The 16853-nt window shown below is 45.8% G+C and overlaps 1 protein-coding gene across 1 annotated transcript in view; it reads left to right on the top strand.

The window, feature by feature from the left end:
* The first annotated feature begins 16065 nt into the window (after positions 1-16065).
* The window catches only part of C2cd2 (C2 calcium dependent domain containing 2), a 57408-nt gene continuing 56620 nt past the window's right edge, over positions 16066-16853 (top strand). The window contains exon 1 of the mRNA XM_051191964.1: positions 16066-16629. Coding sequence (XP_051047921.1) covers positions 16369-16629 — 261 coding nt within the window. The 5' untranslated portion in view covers positions 16066-16368. The remainder of the gene's footprint in view (positions 16630-16853) is intronic.

Below are 16853 nucleotides of genomic sequence, written 5' to 3'. Positions count from 1 at the left end.
AGCTGAGCCCTGGAGTAGCATAGTGAGACTGTCTAAAAACACAAGTCAAAACATTCAAGTAGGTTTTCCTTGTTGTAGCTTAGCACTTTAAGGCATTTAATATTGTCATGAATTTGTTTTTGTTTGTTTGTTTGTTTGTTTGTTTTTGTCTTTAGCATGCTCTTCAATGTCCTCCCTGAGGACTCCAGCTGAGGAGAAAGTCACTGGGAACTTTTCTCTTGGGCTGGGAACTAAATTGGAGTGCAGATTCTAGAAAGAAAGGAAAGTTAGTGTCTAATGTTTTAAAGATTCCTTTCAGAGACAGACTTTGGGGAATCCGAAGTACTTTCATGTAAATCTTTAAAATAATTGGACTCTACATTCTTGGGTCATTTGTGCAAGTGCTGAGTCTCCACATTTGCTGGTTAATATTGATTTTCAGAAGGTGGCCATTTGTAGCTGGCTTTAATAAAAACTTCTCTGAGAGCAGTTTTTCACTAAATTCTGTTTAACTGAACTAAATTCTGTTTAACTGAAAGCAAACAGGTTTTTACAGTTGTGTAAAAAGTTTTGTTGTTACATGCCTTTGCAGAATAGACCACTTGTCTTTTTTTTTTTTTTTTAACCTTTTGGGAACTGGAAATGCATAGTAAGATAGGAATGTAATGATGTTCCATTGCTTATTCTATCCAAGTATGTAGTCTTTCCTTTGTTTAATGGAACCAACAATGGATGGGTCAGTAAATCTGTACTGTGCTCTGCTCTGAGTTGTGACATTGGTATCCTCTGTGCTTTGGTGATATGAAGGGGGATTCTCCTGCTGGGATGATAGGAGCAGGACAGGATAGTTTGGGGAATAGTTGATTTCCTTACTTCCCACCCCTATTCCAAGGTGCCTGTTGAATTAGGTTACTAGAGCTCTCAGTTATGAGACTGGTAGGTAAACATTAAGACGAGATGCATGGGCATCTTTGCATGTCTGCTTTGTGTTGTTCCTGCTCAGAGTCAGTTTGAAACCATGGTTTTCTTTACTTTCACAAGGGTGATCTTGTGTTGGTGAGGAGGATGCATCTGAGACCTGCCTTCATGTTGATAAACTAGTCTCGTTTCCTAATTGTAACTTTTTTTTTTTCTGTGATGCTCCTCCAGCCAAGGATTATAGTCCCACTTTATTTTTGCAAATGCCTGGCTGTGGATATGTCACCAAAGACAGAGAATTGCCAAACTCCTCCACTGATGATGGAGCTACTTCCATCCCCTCCAGCAGGTTTGCTTCCCTTGCCAATGTCTGAAACCAGTCTGATTTGAGTGTGTATAGCTAAATTTCTTCAGCATACTACACTAGGGACCAAGAATGCCATTTGTTAATCTTTTCCCTCCCCTTGCTTACCCAGCTGTTCAACACAGAGCTGAGTTTGAGCTAAAGAATTTGAACATTCCTCTTGGCAGCCATCAGCTTTCTGGGTTTAAATTTATTGGTCTCCTGCCTCGTCCCCAGACCTCATCACATGCAAAATCTCTTAAGTGCCATGCTGTAAAAACCAATGTCCAGTATATCTTGGTTTCTTATGGATATGGGCTAGAGGGTATGGTAGGGCCAGGTGTCAGGTACTACTCATGCAAGGCACTGGAGAGTACATAATGTTTTACAGAATAGCCGCTTCGATTTGGAGACAATATAACTAGCTCTCCACCCTGTCTTCCACAGTGGAGCTGTGTTAGCTCCTTGTCATCATGACAAAACCCTGAAGTGACTTGAAGGAGTAAAGGCTTACTTGTCCCACAGTGTCAGAGGTTGCAGTCTGTGGTGAGCTGCCCCATTGCTTTAGGCCTGTGGCAAGACAGAATGTCATGGTGGAGCGCATTGTAGAGCAGAGCTGCTTACCTAACAGCTAGGCACTGTGGTCCCCTTTGAGGTACAGCTCTGATGACTTACTTCAGCTGGATTTCCCTCCCAAAGACTACACTACCTCCCAGTGGGACCCTGGTTAGTTACCAAGTCTACAGCACACAGCCTTTGGAGGACATTTCAGATAGAAACCATAACAAATCCCTCTATCCATCCACACTAGGGGATCCCAAGCCTACATTTTGTCCAGTTGAGGGTCCTGGACCCTATTTGCTGTGGGTGGCATTGTTTCCTCCAGGAAGAATGTCCAGGCCTCTTTCCACCCATTTTTTTTTTTTTCTGCCAACCCAAAGTAGCTGTTCCTCTTAAATGGCCTCATAAAGCACTGATAGCTACTCACCTCCTGCTACCTTCTGTCCTGTCCGTTTCTGGTCTTCCTCACTAGATGAATCAGGCCCAGGACATGGTATTATATCTTTCAGTATTCCCATGCCTGGCCTAGAATGATGCCTACCAGATATCTGATAAATAAGCAACAAATCTGATTACAGGGAAGGGATAGTCAATTTACCTTCAATATGTTCAGTTACTTTGATGTTCTGAAAAAAAACATATCTTTAAAATATGGAGAATTGTTCCTAAAGGATTTTGTAGTTGTGCATGCTTCTTTCTACCTTAGGGATGTGGCTCTTTGACCCACCTTAGTGCTTTCCCACAAGAGTGAGAGCTATTCCCTGCTACTCTATGTTGGGAAACTGCTCCAAGGCCCAAAAGAGACAACACAGTAATAAAGGGCATCCAGGTTGCTTTTGAGCTGTTTGTGATATGGGTAAGTAGGGTTGCCTTCTGTATGAATCTTCTCCTTACAGGAGTTATTAGGGTCAGAGTGTGGGCCCTGATGGCCCTGAGAAGCCAAACTTAGCAATCTGTCCTCAATAGGCTGCTTACAGGACAAGTAACAGAAAAAAGCAGAGAAAGGAGATGCAGTCAATGTAGCCACTTGACCACAAGTGTCATTGAGGGAGGGGGTTGTACATGAGTTTTAGGCTTAAACAGAGGACAAGGGGCATACATAGCTAAGTAGTCATGGTCAAGGTGTGGTCCTGTCCATCACTAAACTATACTTGTCCCAACTCAAATCACTTCTTCAAGGTGGTCTGACATAGTTGTCAGAACTGTATGAAATCTCTTTACGCTCCAGGTTCCTCCTTAGCCTGGCCCCAGTCTTCAGCCTTTTCCTTCTCTGAGCATAAGATTCCTACAGAAATTCTAATTCCTTAGGAATCATTGTTTCCATAGTCTGACAGCCAAAGTGAGGGCATAGTGTGTGTCTCTTTGAATATCTTCATTTCTGTAAGGATAGTTACACTTTGAAGATGCAAAAAGAATGTCACAGACACAGAAGTGAACATTTGTCAGTTGCCCTCCATCTTCTGGCACCCATTAATTAGTCTAGGTCTACTCCCAGGGATAATGTATGTCACTTCAAGACCCGTGAATGCTGCACAACATAGCACCAGCTTCCACCAGAGTCAGTAAAGAAACCTAAGCAGGAGTCAACCCATGGTGCAACTGAGACAGAGTAGTGTCAGGGCCCATTTGGGCACAGGCTATGCCAGAATGAGGCTGAGTCACAAGGTAGGTCAGAACACCAGCATGTGGCCTCAGTCATGTTAACCCTAGGCACATTGCAGCTCTTTTCAGGTGTGACCCAGAACATGGACTGCACACCTGGTATTCAGTAGGCTATGGCCTCTAGAATGGTGAATGAAGAATGAACAGGAGCAAGTAGCCTTGTTTTCTTTGTGCATTCAGTGACCTGCTTGGTATCTGAGGAAGGATACACAGCTGAGCACTCAGAATCAGGCATACTTGTGGGCAGGATGAAACTGTGCACCAAGCACAGGACCATCTGTGGGGAGCCAGCCTTTAGAATGCAGGCTCAGGATCAGTCTCCCTCACTAATTTCTCTTCCACATCTTTGACACTTCCTCTACCATCAGTATCCATCAAGATGATGAAGACTTTGAAGACACCCAGATGCTTATCACCTTTGCAGATAAAATCAAAATTGAAGCTGGATGAATGATAAAGCCTTCTTTGAAGATAACACAATCAAAGAACAATGGAGAGACAGGAAAGAGGAAGACTTTAGAACACATACCAGTGGGAAGTGGGAGGTTAGCAGGGATCCCAGAATCCTTGCCTGACCTCCAGTCAAGTAATGATGCTCTCTCCAAAGTGAATGTATTGGGGGACAGTAAGAGAAAATTGAAAGTGTGTAGGACAGGGCTAGGGACAAAACAGGGATGCTAAATAAGTTCAGATTATAAAAACAAAAGGAAACAAAATCTGTAGCACAAGATGGAAATAACATGAGAAATAAAAATTAAAAATTGATTCCACATACATTTTGTTTTGCAGAGACATCTTGTTTTGCAGAGTACTTATGATGTCCTCTGACCCCCTTATCAGCAGCACCCATGATCTTCCTCTTTGAGGCGGCAAGCAGAGACTCAGCACCAAATGTCCAGCTTCTGCCATGAGAATATGATCCTCAAGACCCAGGGTAGATGAGTAAAAGTCAGAAAGCCCTGACACTGTCTTTATTGGCACATATCCATGTTGGTATTTAATGACATCTCAATTGTCAACCTGATGGATTTAGACTACCCATGGCAACAAACTTGTAGGCATGCCTGTGATGGAGCGTCTAGATAAGTTATTTAGTGTAGAATCATCTGGTGGGCTTGGGTTCCAGCCTGAATAAAAAGGAGAGCTGAAGACCAGCTTTCGGTGCTCTCTGCTCCCTGTCAACAGACACAGAGTGACCCGCTGCTTCATGCTCCTGTTACCTCGGCTTCTGAAGCCTAATGAACTCCATGCTCCTTAAGCTGCCTTTGCCAACTATTTTGTCACAGTAACAATAAAGAACTGCTAGACTTAGTTGTTTTGAGGCAGGGTCTTAGATTGTAGCCCATGCTAGCCTTACACTCACAGTGATCCTCTAGCCTCAGCTTCTCAAGTGCTGGCATTATGGGCACAAGCCATCAACACCTAGCTCTGGATTTTTTTTTTTCATACAAATCCTCATTCTTTAATTCAGATTTCCTCTTTCATCTGCATTCCTTAGTGTGATTCCCTGCACTAAAAAGGAACTGCACTAAACAGAATACAGACCAGAACAATTAGCATCAAAGACAGTCAAGGGCAGACCTGTTAGGGAATACTTGCTGAGATCAGGGGCATCTGGGAAGCAGCCAAGCACAATGACAAGCACATCTTATTTGGGCTGATATGGAAGGCATTTAATAGACACTTTCAACTCAGATACCTGGAGATAGCTCAGATACCATGGCTTCAATAGAAGCCATGTCCCTCAAATTCTCATGCAGAAAACAATCCTTAATGCAACAGTATTGGCAATGGGCCTTAAGAGGGCTGGGGCAATAAGGGTTTGTGATGAGGCCCAGGGAGTGCCTAGTTGTCATGAGAGAGATGAGTCATGAAGCTGGCTCAGGTGTGTTAAGAGGTAGTCCATGCCATAGACTTGGTCCTCTTGCTTGTTCTCACTCTATTGCCTCACATGGTGAAGCATGAGGCCCTCACAGATACTGGAGCTATGCTCTTGGATTCCTAGCATTCAGAACCCTAAGCCCCAAATCTCTCTCATTTACCCTAGCTGAGGCAATATGTCTGAAAATGACAAAGCAGACTTTGCTCACAGCTAAAGGTAGGGCTGGGGAGAGGGTGCAACTGGAAAGTGCTTGCTGTGGGTCTGAATTTTATTCCAACATCCACATAATAGCCAGGTAGAGTAGCTAGTGCTTATAATCCCCCAGCCCTGTGGAGGTGGAGACTAGTGGGTCCCTAGTACTCACTGACTAACCAGCCTTGCCTATTTTATGAACTCGAGACCAGTGAGGGAGATCTTGTCTCAAAACAAGGTAGAGGATGAATGAGAAACAGCACCTGAAGTTCACACACACACACACACACACACACACACACACACACACAGAGAGAGAGAGAGAGAGAGAGAGAGAGAGAGAGAGAAGAGAGAGAGGGAGGGAGAGAGGCAAAGGGAGAGGGAGGCAAAGGGAGAGGGAGGGAGGGAACGAGCTGAGAAATCCTTCCTGTGTGAGTGGGTACAGCTATTTTGTGTTTGGTTTCTCCTCATAATTGAACTTAACAGAGTTTCAGCCCAGAATAAAGTCTGGGCCCTCTGCCCCCTCAGAGTCTCACGACAGTCCTGTAGAACTCCCTGAGGACCACATTTTATGTAGCATTTCCCACCAGTGTTTCAAGGGGTCAGTTTAAAGCTCTGATTCCAGTTCTCTCTCAGACAAACAGAAGTTCACTTCACCTCTAGGACTCTTGATCTGCAAGGGAGCTGTCAGCTCACATGTATCCCCAGAATGAGGCACATAAGGCTCAAGACCTCCACAGATGCCCGAAAACTGGCACCATTACTGCCACAGCCATGCTCCTATCATGAATCCCAGTGAGCTGGAGGACCAAGGGCTCTTACTTCTTCCCATGGTGCTTTGGTCCAAGCAGGAAGGGAACTTCCCAGGACAGAGGATCCCCATAACATCAGTGTCAGGGGTTGGCACTCCTGGGCCAAGGATTTTCTCAACAGCCAGCTGACTTCTTTGTTTTCCTGACAGCTACCCATGGAACCTGTCCAGGTTATCTCTCCTTCCACCCAGAATGGGGACTGTGGCTCTCCTGGTACCTGGCCCTGTGGACATTTCTGTGATTTATTACAGAGTACCTTGGTTGATATGAATGGCCATTGATGTACAAGAAGAGTTCAGGGGCTACTCCTCTTCTGCAGCAATTGAGGGGTCCCAAAAGTAAAGCAGGTGAAACCAGGCCCTAGGACACTGTGTTTTTCTTTGTCATTTTGACTCAAGCTAGAGTCGCCTGGGAAGAAGAAACCACAACTGAAAAGATGTCTCCACCAGACTGGCCTATAGGCAAGCCTATGGGTCGTTTTCTTGATTAGCAATCGTTATGGAATGTCCCAGCTCATTTTGGGTGGTGCCACCCCTGGATAGGTGGTCCTGGGTGCTATAAGGCTGAGCAAGCCATGAGGAGCAAGCCAATAATCCACACTCCTCCATGGCTTCTGCATTAGCTTCTAATTCAATTTCTGTCCTTTTCCATTCTTGCCCTGATTTCCTTTGATAAATGGACTGTGGTGTGGAACTAAGCAAAATAAGCTCTTACCACCCAAAGTTGCTTTTCTTTGTGATGTTTTACCACAGCAATAGAAACCCTAAGACACTGTCCTCAGAACAGTAGTGTAGTCATTGCAGCTGCTCTTTCAAAAGGTGGATTTGCAGCCAGGGATGTTGCAACCTCATCTGGCTATTGAGTACCACAAAATCCTTGCTTCAGCCTAGATCTCTGGACATCATGTTCCTTACTTACAAATGAAGGATAGTAACATCTGTTTTTTCCATCTGTGTTCCTAAGACCTAAACTCAGAGCCTGCAGCATCTGATTCCTTCGGTGTTTCTAATTACTTTTATAGCATCGTTGGTCAGTTTATTTGTAGGCCAGTCCAAGATTGATTATGTTGGCCAAAGACCCCAATGCCAGTCTTTGTTGTGCCTAGTGGCTTTCCCTGAGATTCTATATCTTTGAACCTGGTTCTATGGGATAGTTTAGCTAAGGAGTCTCTAGGGTACCAACAAAATTGACTTCCAGAGGGGCTGATGACAGGGATGCCAAGGACTCTCAGTCTCACACCCCCTGCATGCCTCTCTCTCCCACCCAAATCCATTTATTGAAATCCCAACTCGATGTGATAAGTTAAGGAGGTGGACCTTTGGGAGTTAACTAGGAGATGTGGTGGTGATAGGGGTCTGATAATTAGTGCCCTTATAAAAAAGGGCTCCAGAGAACTTGAGATATGTAACTCAGAGGTAGAGCTATGCCTAGCATTCTCTATGCCCCAGTTTATATCCCAAGCACCATAAAAATATGATAAACAAATTTTTCAAAAAGCAAGGGGTCTGGAGAGCTCTTTACCACATGAGGATATCTGAGAAGATGACCGTTTATACCTGAAGAGATCCTCCACCAGTACTACATCATGCTGCATCTCACCCTTGAGCCTTAGCCTCCAAACTTACAGACATTGGTTCATCAGCCACTGGTCTCTGTTATGACCCTCCAACCCAACACAATTCCGTTCACAAGGCTGTCTGACAGATTTTTGAGGTTGTGAATTGGTATGGGTGTGACACCAAAGCAGTACCCTTGATGGTGACCTAAGTCCTCACAGCATCCTTTTTCTTGCTTCTCTGGGAGGGTCATTAGGGGCAGGGCCTCAGTTCTATCTGCCCATCTGTGACAGCATTACACACTTGCTTCTTAGTGACAAGTGACCACTGCCCCCATCTGCTTGCTTGTTTCCTGTTCCTTGGGAAGCCCTGGGATTTAGCTAGAGGATACTGGCTGGATTCCAAGAAATTCTGCAGGTTGGGAGTACAGCTCACCCCTGGTTATACTGGCTTTTCCTTCTGGACACACAGATCTAGAGAACAAATAATGGAGGGAAGAATGAAAAGAAATACAGCCCTTAATTCTGATGATAAGTGGGCTTTCATGGGTAGGAGGACAGAGGACAACCTTCTCATCTCCTTTTGTGACCCTCAGTTACCTCCTTTCTGTTGTCTGGTGTTTCTGCAACCTAGAAAGAAAGCCTGGTGATAGAAGACTGGACACTTTCCCCTGACACTGTCTTCCTTCCTGACCATGTGGCCCCTGACTCCTGGACAGTCCAACAGACTTGGTAAGAGAAACTTGGGGTGGCTTGAAGACCTGAGGACCTGGAGGTGGTAACTGCTCAATAAGGCTCTTCCCCACCCTTGGTTACATTCTGAGGGCACATGCTTGGTGGGAGATGTCATTCTGTAAATATGTTTCTTGTATTGGTTAATGAATAAAACCCTGTTGGCCAATAGGAGAGCAAGATAGGCGGGACTTGGAGACAAGGAAGATTTGGGGATAAGTAGTAGGTTTCAAAATGTAGGATCAAGAGAGCAGAACTCCAGACCCTCTCCGGTAAGCCAAGACCACGTGGAAATACTTAGATTAATATAAATGTGTTAATATTTAAGACAGAGCTAGCCAATAAAAAGCGCCAGTAACAGGCCAACAGCTTTATATCTAATACAGTGTCTCTGTGTGTTATTTGGAACTGACGCAGCTGTGGGACGAGGTTGGTGAGAAAACTGCTTGTAACACATGCTTCTGTGCAGAATGATGTTGCAGGAGATGGCCTTTGACTCCAGAACTCACATATGTGGTCACACTCCACCCTGGAGATGCCTATCCACATCTTGGAAGATGAGGTGTTATGGGCTACCTGTGAGTCTGTGCCTCAGGGGCCGCTGTCTCTGCTTCATAGGGAGACACAGTTTGGCTTCAAGCATGCTCTTGCTTTAATTAAGTGCCTGAGGCCTCCAGCCTCTTCCTAGTGCAACAGTGCTGACTGTGAGTAGAGTAATTGCAAAGTGCCACCAAACAGGTACTTAGTATTTTCTGGTCCAACAATTGTTTGCTTTGTCTAATTGTCCAATTGGGGACCATTATTATTTAACATAAAACAAGTTTGTAATTGGTGTGCAGCTTTAATAGTTCCCTTATTTATTTATTTAGACAGGATCTTGCTATATAACCTAGCTCCTCCCTCCCTTCCTTCCTTCTTTTCTTCCTTCCTTCCTTCTTTTCTTCCTTCCTTCCTTCCTTCCTTCCTTCTTTTCTTCCTTCCTTCTTTTCTTTCTTCCTTCCTTCCTTCTTTTCTTTCTTCCTTCCTTCCTTCCTTTCAACAGGATCTTGCTGTATAGCCTATACTAGTCATGGGCTCAAGATCCTCCTTCATCAGCCTCTTAAGTTGCAAATGTGAACCACCCCAGCTCTTTTTGATGTTGTTCTTGTTTGTTGTTGTTTGACAGCCTCACAAGAGAGCTCTGGCTGGCCTTGAACTTGCCACAATCTTCCTGTCCCTGGCTCCCCAGTGCTAGGATGTAAGATGTTCACCATTACACGTGGTATCCTTTAACTCTTAAACAGAATACTTTCCCTCTGGATTGTTTCTGTATTCAAATAGGCTTTTTTGTTTTTAATGCACAAGGGAAAATTTTAGTTCAGAACTCAGGACAAACATCAATTATAAGGAATTCACACTGTTCTCTGGCAAGAGATGACATCCCATGCCTCAAGTTGAGGGGCTGAGTCTGTCTTGTCCATCTTCAGGGATTGACTCCTTTCTAGCAGAGCCATTAGGCTTGCCTAATAAATCCAGCCAAGGTCTTATTCTAAGGTCAGCTGCTGAGATTAGACTACAGTAAGTGAGTCCAGATTGTATGAAACAGTCTTCCTTAGAGCCTGCATTTCACAAGCAGCTTTGACTCCACTTTGAGGGATGATGATGACTGAGGCCCCTGCCTGGGTGGACCACAAACTGCACCATCCGCAAGGCACTGCCCATGTATCACGCACCGATGAATGACTTATTCCTGAGAATAGAAAGGGAGTCACATTTCTATTGGGGTATAGTGGAGTGAGTTAGGACTGTAGGGACACGGGGTATATATCAGAATCATATCAAGAAAACCAGGCCCAAGACATACCAGAGAGAAGAAAAGTGCAACTTCCTCGACCGCACACTATACAAAGATGGACACCTATAGTAGGATAGCATAACCCCACCTACCTGACACCCACTGTGTGTCAGGGATAGGCAGGCAGGCAGGCAGGCAGGCAGGCAGGCAGGCAGGCAGGCAGGAAGCTCCTGACTGCTTGGCGCTTCAGCTAGGCTCTGGCCCAGCCTGACTGCCTGCCCATTCATTTGTTCACCTAACTTGGATCGGAACCCATGGTTTTACTGCTCTGGTCTGTTCTGCACTTTCACCCTGCAGCTAGCTAAATTCTACCCTGAGCCTTACTCTTAAATGTAACTCTCAGAAGACCTTTCTAAGCTAACAGCTTCCTGGCAGCTCATCTGGGTTCATGCCCATTATGTTATCTATAACAAATCTTATGAACATTTCTATTAGCCTACTTCTCAGACCTTTTAAACTGTGCTGCAGCATTTTAAACTTGTATATATTATATAAGCTGCATATATGGAGATTGAAGGTATGTTTATTGTAGCCTTATGATATGAGTTAATATTAGTAATTAAGATTAGATAAAAGGACTGTGTCTGCCTAGGTCAGAATATCAAGGTAGATGGGATTAACTGACAAATTGCTGCTATTGAAACCACTAACCCTTGTTATTAAATACTAAATTTATTTACTAATTATTGATCAATAAATAATCAATGAATTAATAAATTAATTAATAACTCAATAATTAGTTAAATGTAATTGAAATATTGCTATTAAATAAAGTCTGATATTGTGGAAAATATAATCATGCCCATTTACAGCCATAGCATAGTTTGATTACAGTGTCAGCCCTGAAATAGACATGGCAGCAGGGCTCTGAGAAGCTGGCCCTCAAGACCTGCCCCAGTAATCAAGGCCCTTGTACTACATCTAATGTAGCCTTTACATGAAGTCCATCAAGGGTCCATGAAGGGAGGAATATCTGTCGGCTATACGTATCTCTGTTCCTCAGTTCGCTGGGTCTATTTTGTATTTAAGTCCCTAGAAACTCCACTTTTAATAGTGAACCAGGCTTAGTGTCAATTCCCATGCCAGCTTCTGTCAAGAGACTTCAGATGTGCATGCACAGGAGGGGCAGTACTCCTTGGAGTTGGGAAAACCCACAATAAAGGGAAAGTTTTAGAAAATTATCTTTGGCTTCCTGCTTTTTCCTATAAAGGGTGATCCCACCCAACCACAGGAGCAATTGCTGCTGAGTAATCCTGTGGGAAGCTTACTCAAGCTACCTTCGAGAGGCAGGCTGTCACCCAACCACATTCCTCTGTATGTTCAGCTTCAACAGAATCCTGGGCAATTCCTCAGTCTGCCTAGGGCATATGGCTCTGCTCAGATCCTTATAACACCTCCTCGATGTTTCTGTGACTCAGGCTCATCAACAGACATCACCTGGGTTGGGTCTGAAGGCATGTGCTATTGTTTGATGGGTATTTGCACTAGGATGCTGACCAATCAAGATGATTATATGATTGCCTGATGCCAGGACTAGATTCATCTAGATATTTCCCAGATCTGGCTTGAAGACCTACAAATACTCTCTACTGTTCCTTGAGTGGGTTCCTGAATGACTGATCTCTCAGGTTTAAGAGTCCGTGTTTCCTTTAGGCAAGTTTCTACATGTGATCAAGAGAAAAGGGAGTCCTTTAATTCCAGCTTTTTGAAACTTCAAGCATAATATTAGTTTCCTTCTGTCTTTATAAAGTAGGACAGGAAGTTGGGTTTGGTTACAGAGAACCCAAAGGGGTTAAACCTTAGTCCAGCCATTTTCTTGTTGTGAACTTGGTCAAGTTCCTCCTCCTCCTCTCTGAACTGAGTTTCATTTTTAAAGTGGGACAATGTTTTCCTTCCAGTGTTGCCATGAGCAGGAAGTGAGTCCATAAAAGCCCAATGTCTTGGGCAGGATCTGATGGCAGCTGAGGTGACCTTCATGAGTGTTTACAGGTGTCTCACCTTGCTGATGCATCTTTGGGATTTGGAGTGCCATCTCTATTAGATGGGGTACTGCTTCATAATACTGCTGTTTCTGTTGGCCACACAGAAGTGGCTGTCTGCTCTCCACCCACAGAGGCTACACACTTTTTCTTACTGAAAGTGCTGGAGACAGTTGCTACCCCTAAGAGAGGCCACAGGGAAAAGGACCCAGCCATAAGTTCAGAAAGTGATATGGTGAAAAGAAGGGATATTTTGACTGGGACTAGCTCTGATAGGAGGACTGTGTGTGTGTGTGTGTGTGTGTGTGTGTGTGTGTGTGTGTGTGTGTGTGTGTGTGAATGTGTACCTTGCCTGGTCCATTGGCTCCTTGGTTGGGCTCTACAGATGTGACAGGAAACTGGCCTAAAATGGATGGAGCCAGGAAACTGAGCCAAATGTCTTCCCACATTCTCTGGTCACTCCCCCAGCATAGCCCTGGGTATTGCACCACAAAGTCAGCTGAAAAGGAATTCTTGGGCTGACAGGGACTTTAGAGTATAGGCCCTGCTGGTTTAACTGGCCTGGGAGGCAACCATTATCGCACCCCCTCCAAAATGCTATCTGCTGGGATGCCGGGAACAACTTGATAATCCCAGCAGCCATTTCCAGGAGAAAAGACAAACTGGAGAGTTCCTGGAACCCCCTTTTCCTTTTGTTCAGATATTTAAGATAATTATATTGGAAATTTAAAAAAAAAGTCCCACTTATTTGTAAGTATGTTTATAAACCTTTAAGTGACATGGGATGTAGCTCAGTTGGGAGAGTGCTTGCCTAACATGCACGAGGAACAAAGTTCCATTCCTTAGTATCACATAAAGCTGGGAATGTTGGTATACATCTATAATCCCAGAACTTGGGAGGCAGAGACAAGAGGATCAGGAGTTCAGAATTATCTTGGGCTACATGGATAGTTAAAAGTCAGCCTGGGATACATGATACTCTTTAAGAAAAACCCCAGAAAATATCTGTTCAACAATAATAAATAATTTCTCATATGAATGAGGATAATTGTATACAGACACAAAGCTTTTAACACTAGATATGTTTATTTCTGAACATACAGCATCCTCCTATCTTCTGTGCTTGGTAAGATGGCAAAATATGTTCAACCTTTATATACAGGTGAGGAAATTGCTCTGAAACAGGGTGAGTCAGCATAAAACATCCCACAGGCAACTTTTGACTGGATGACAAGCATCTCAGAAATGTGAACAGTGGGCCTTTTGCTTAAGGCTCTAGGGGCCAGCTCTTGGAAGCATGCTGGAGAATAATTCAGATTATGGGTTCTCTGCTTTCCTCCAATCTACCACTATTTCCAGCCCACTAATGCAGGAAGATCTGGTCCAATTTTAGAGTGATGCCTTTGGAAGTTCTCCAGGCAGGCAGCAGCTCTTGGTGGCTCCTGTGGCTGCATATAAAATGCTTGAAGCTCAGGCTAAGCAGCTGGGAGATGTTTCACACCCATTAATTACCACAGAGGAGAGTGGATTTGGGGACAGCAGCCAGCACACCTAGGGTCCTCCTCCACACACAGACTCCTATCCCACCTACTCACAGAAACTCAGAGTCACAAAGTTTTGTGTTGAAGAGTTTTAAAACCTGGACTAGGGAGATGGATCAGTGGGTAGGAACACTTACTGTATAGGACCTCAGTTTAAATCCCTTGAACCCATGTAAAAAGCCATGGGTGCATGCCTGCCTATAACACCAGTGCTGGGGGAAAGGGATAAAGAAGGAGAATGCTGGGGCTTGCTGGTGAACAGCCTAGCTCCAGAGACAGTGAAGAGATTCTGTCTCAAGGGAGTAAGGCAGAAAGTGGAGTAGGACACCTGATGTCCTGCAGTCTCTGCTGCTGTGCAGGGTGCATGTACCTGAAACACACATGGAATCCCCCCCTCTCTCTCTGTGTGTGTGTGTGTGTGTGTGAGTGAGAGAGAGAGAGAGAGAGAGAGAGAGAGAGAGAGAGAGAGAGAGAGAGAGAGAGAGAGAGAGAGAGAGAGAGAAAGAGAGAGAGAGGTTAAACTCAACAAACAGCCACAGTCAAATGTGACTGAAACTAGACCTATTGAAATCAACTGAAGTGAGGGCAGTTGCCCTTCACAGGAGAACTGGAGCCTGCTCCCCGGTCAAAGATGGGTGTGGGAAAGGAACAGCTGCCTCACAGGGAACAAGGAATATCACATGGTGAGGAATGTGTGTGCTGCTTTTGCCAGAAAACTGAGTAGCCCAGAGCCAATGGGTCATCTACTGAGAGCAGAAACTAGAAGGGCTTGATCTCTTCATGAACTTACAAGGTGTTTCTGCTCTGTTTGCAAGCATGTTTTGACCATGTGCATTGTCCCATAAGCCACTGTCATTATTTCCCCACAGTTTGCTTCTAGAAGCAAATATTGACACCCTGCAATTCTGCATGTCAACAATCTCTTTGTAGACACATATGGAAATATGACACATTCCAGACTGGGGTGGTGGTTAATTTGCAGTTTGTTAAAAGCCTGTAGCTGTGTCAGTGGGGTGAGAAGTCTCTGAGACATGTCATTTAAGGAATGAGACTGGTTGCACCAGTCACACAGGATGGATGAGCTCCTCATCACCGCCCACACAGTGGCAGCCAGCATACACGTGAACTCACATGAACACAGATGGATTTGGGCACAGGTAGATATGGTCTAGACTTTCAGGTGCCTGGTAAGACCCACATCACTCAACTGCACAGATTTAGCTGTAGATCAGAAAATAACAGACTCTTTCTTCAAATGAGAACAGATACTTAAAATACCACATGTAAAGGGGGAGAGGAGAATAGGTCTGAGCCTCTAGCCTATGGACTATACCAGTGCTCATCAGCCTATGGTAATTTACAGGACATGGCTAGGTCCAAATCTCCCCCTGGTCTTCCCAAATCTCTATTGGCTAAGAGAAGGCTGAACCTAGCCCAACTTGAAGCAGCTGCAAACACACACACACACACACACACACACACACACACACACACACACACACACACACACACACACGGGAACCATGTTAAGAGATAAGGCTGTGTCAGTCTTAACAGAATCTGGCTACTCTGTTTCTGACAACTTTCCTAACATTCCCTTCTCAAGGTGAGCATATGCAGAAGTGTGTTACAAAGGCACAAAGTACAGACAAGGGGCACACACACACACTCTCTCCAAAAAAGTCAACGATACATCCACATCCTGAACTAGGGTCTGGGTTTGATAAGCATATTCCAGGATCTTGAATTAGAGTGGCTGCTTCTTGCTGCTGAGGCTGGCCTTGCAAAAACCCAGTCTTGGTGATCCCTGAAACTCTTGGAATGCTCACTTAATTGGGGCATCTCTTACCGACACACAGCCCACCAGGGCACCCGGCAGTAGCCTTTGGGGTCGAACACTGCACGAGTTCACCACCTTGCTACCACTCAGGTTTGTGGTCGGAGAGGCCTTGAGCATTTATGATGTGCGGGCCCTCGGGGCCTTTAAGGGGGCGGAGCTGTGAAGGGAGACTCCGTTTCTGCCCGCCCTCGGGCCGGTCCTCCTGTGGTTGCTGCGGCCGAGGTCCGGACGGACGCCCGGGGCTGAGAGCTAAGAGGAAGCGCCTGGCCCGCACTTCCCAGCCGTGCGTGGGGAGAGGCCGCCTCAGTCTTGCATTCCGGTCCTAGGTGCGCAGCGCTCTCTTCGGCGCGCAGTCCGGTCCCCGGCGCTCTCCTCGCGTCCTTGGCCCCGGCCTGTCAGGCCCCGGTCCCCGGATCCCTGCGCCCCGGCGCCCCTGCGCCCCAGCGGATGTCTTGAGTCGCCACCCGCCCGCTCTGTGCCCCGGGGCCAAGGCTGCTCGGGGAAGTCGAGGCGCGCGCGCCGGGTATGCTCCGTCAGCATGGGCTCGTGGCTCGGCGAGGTACAGTGGCTCATCCTGGTGTCGCTCTTCGTCGCGGCCCTGGGCACGGTGGGCCTGTATTTGGCGCAATGGACGCTGGCCAGGGCGCGACCCCCGCCCCGGCGGCGGGCGGAGCCGGAGGAACGGCCGCGCCGGGAGTCAGACACGCTTCTTTCCTGGATACTGACTCTGGATAGCTGGGGAAGCCAGTGGCAAACGGCCTGGGTGACCGCTCTGAACTATGAGGCCGAAAGAAGAGGGGTGAGTTCCTAGGAAAGCGTGGTGTTTGAGGGTGAGGGGTCCGCCAGAAAGAGCTCTGTCGATTGAAGGCCTCCACAGCCCCTGACCGGCCACTCTGAGCCTACCAAGGCAAGGCATTTATTCCATCTTACAAGTTAAGACCAGGGAGAGTGAAGCACCTGCAGTGGGAATCATGGCTGTTTCATACACCAGACATCGGTGGCTCCCTGGTGTATGCTGTCTCT

Source organism: Phodopus roborovskii, unplaced genomic scaffold (assembly GCF_943737965.1).
Source record: "Phodopus roborovskii unplaced genomic scaffold, PHOROB, whole genome shotgun sequence".
Classification (NCBI taxonomy): Eukaryota; Metazoa; Chordata; class Mammalia; order Rodentia; family Cricetidae; genus Phodopus; species Phodopus roborovskii.
This window is presented reverse-complemented; position numbering and strand designations above follow the sequence as displayed.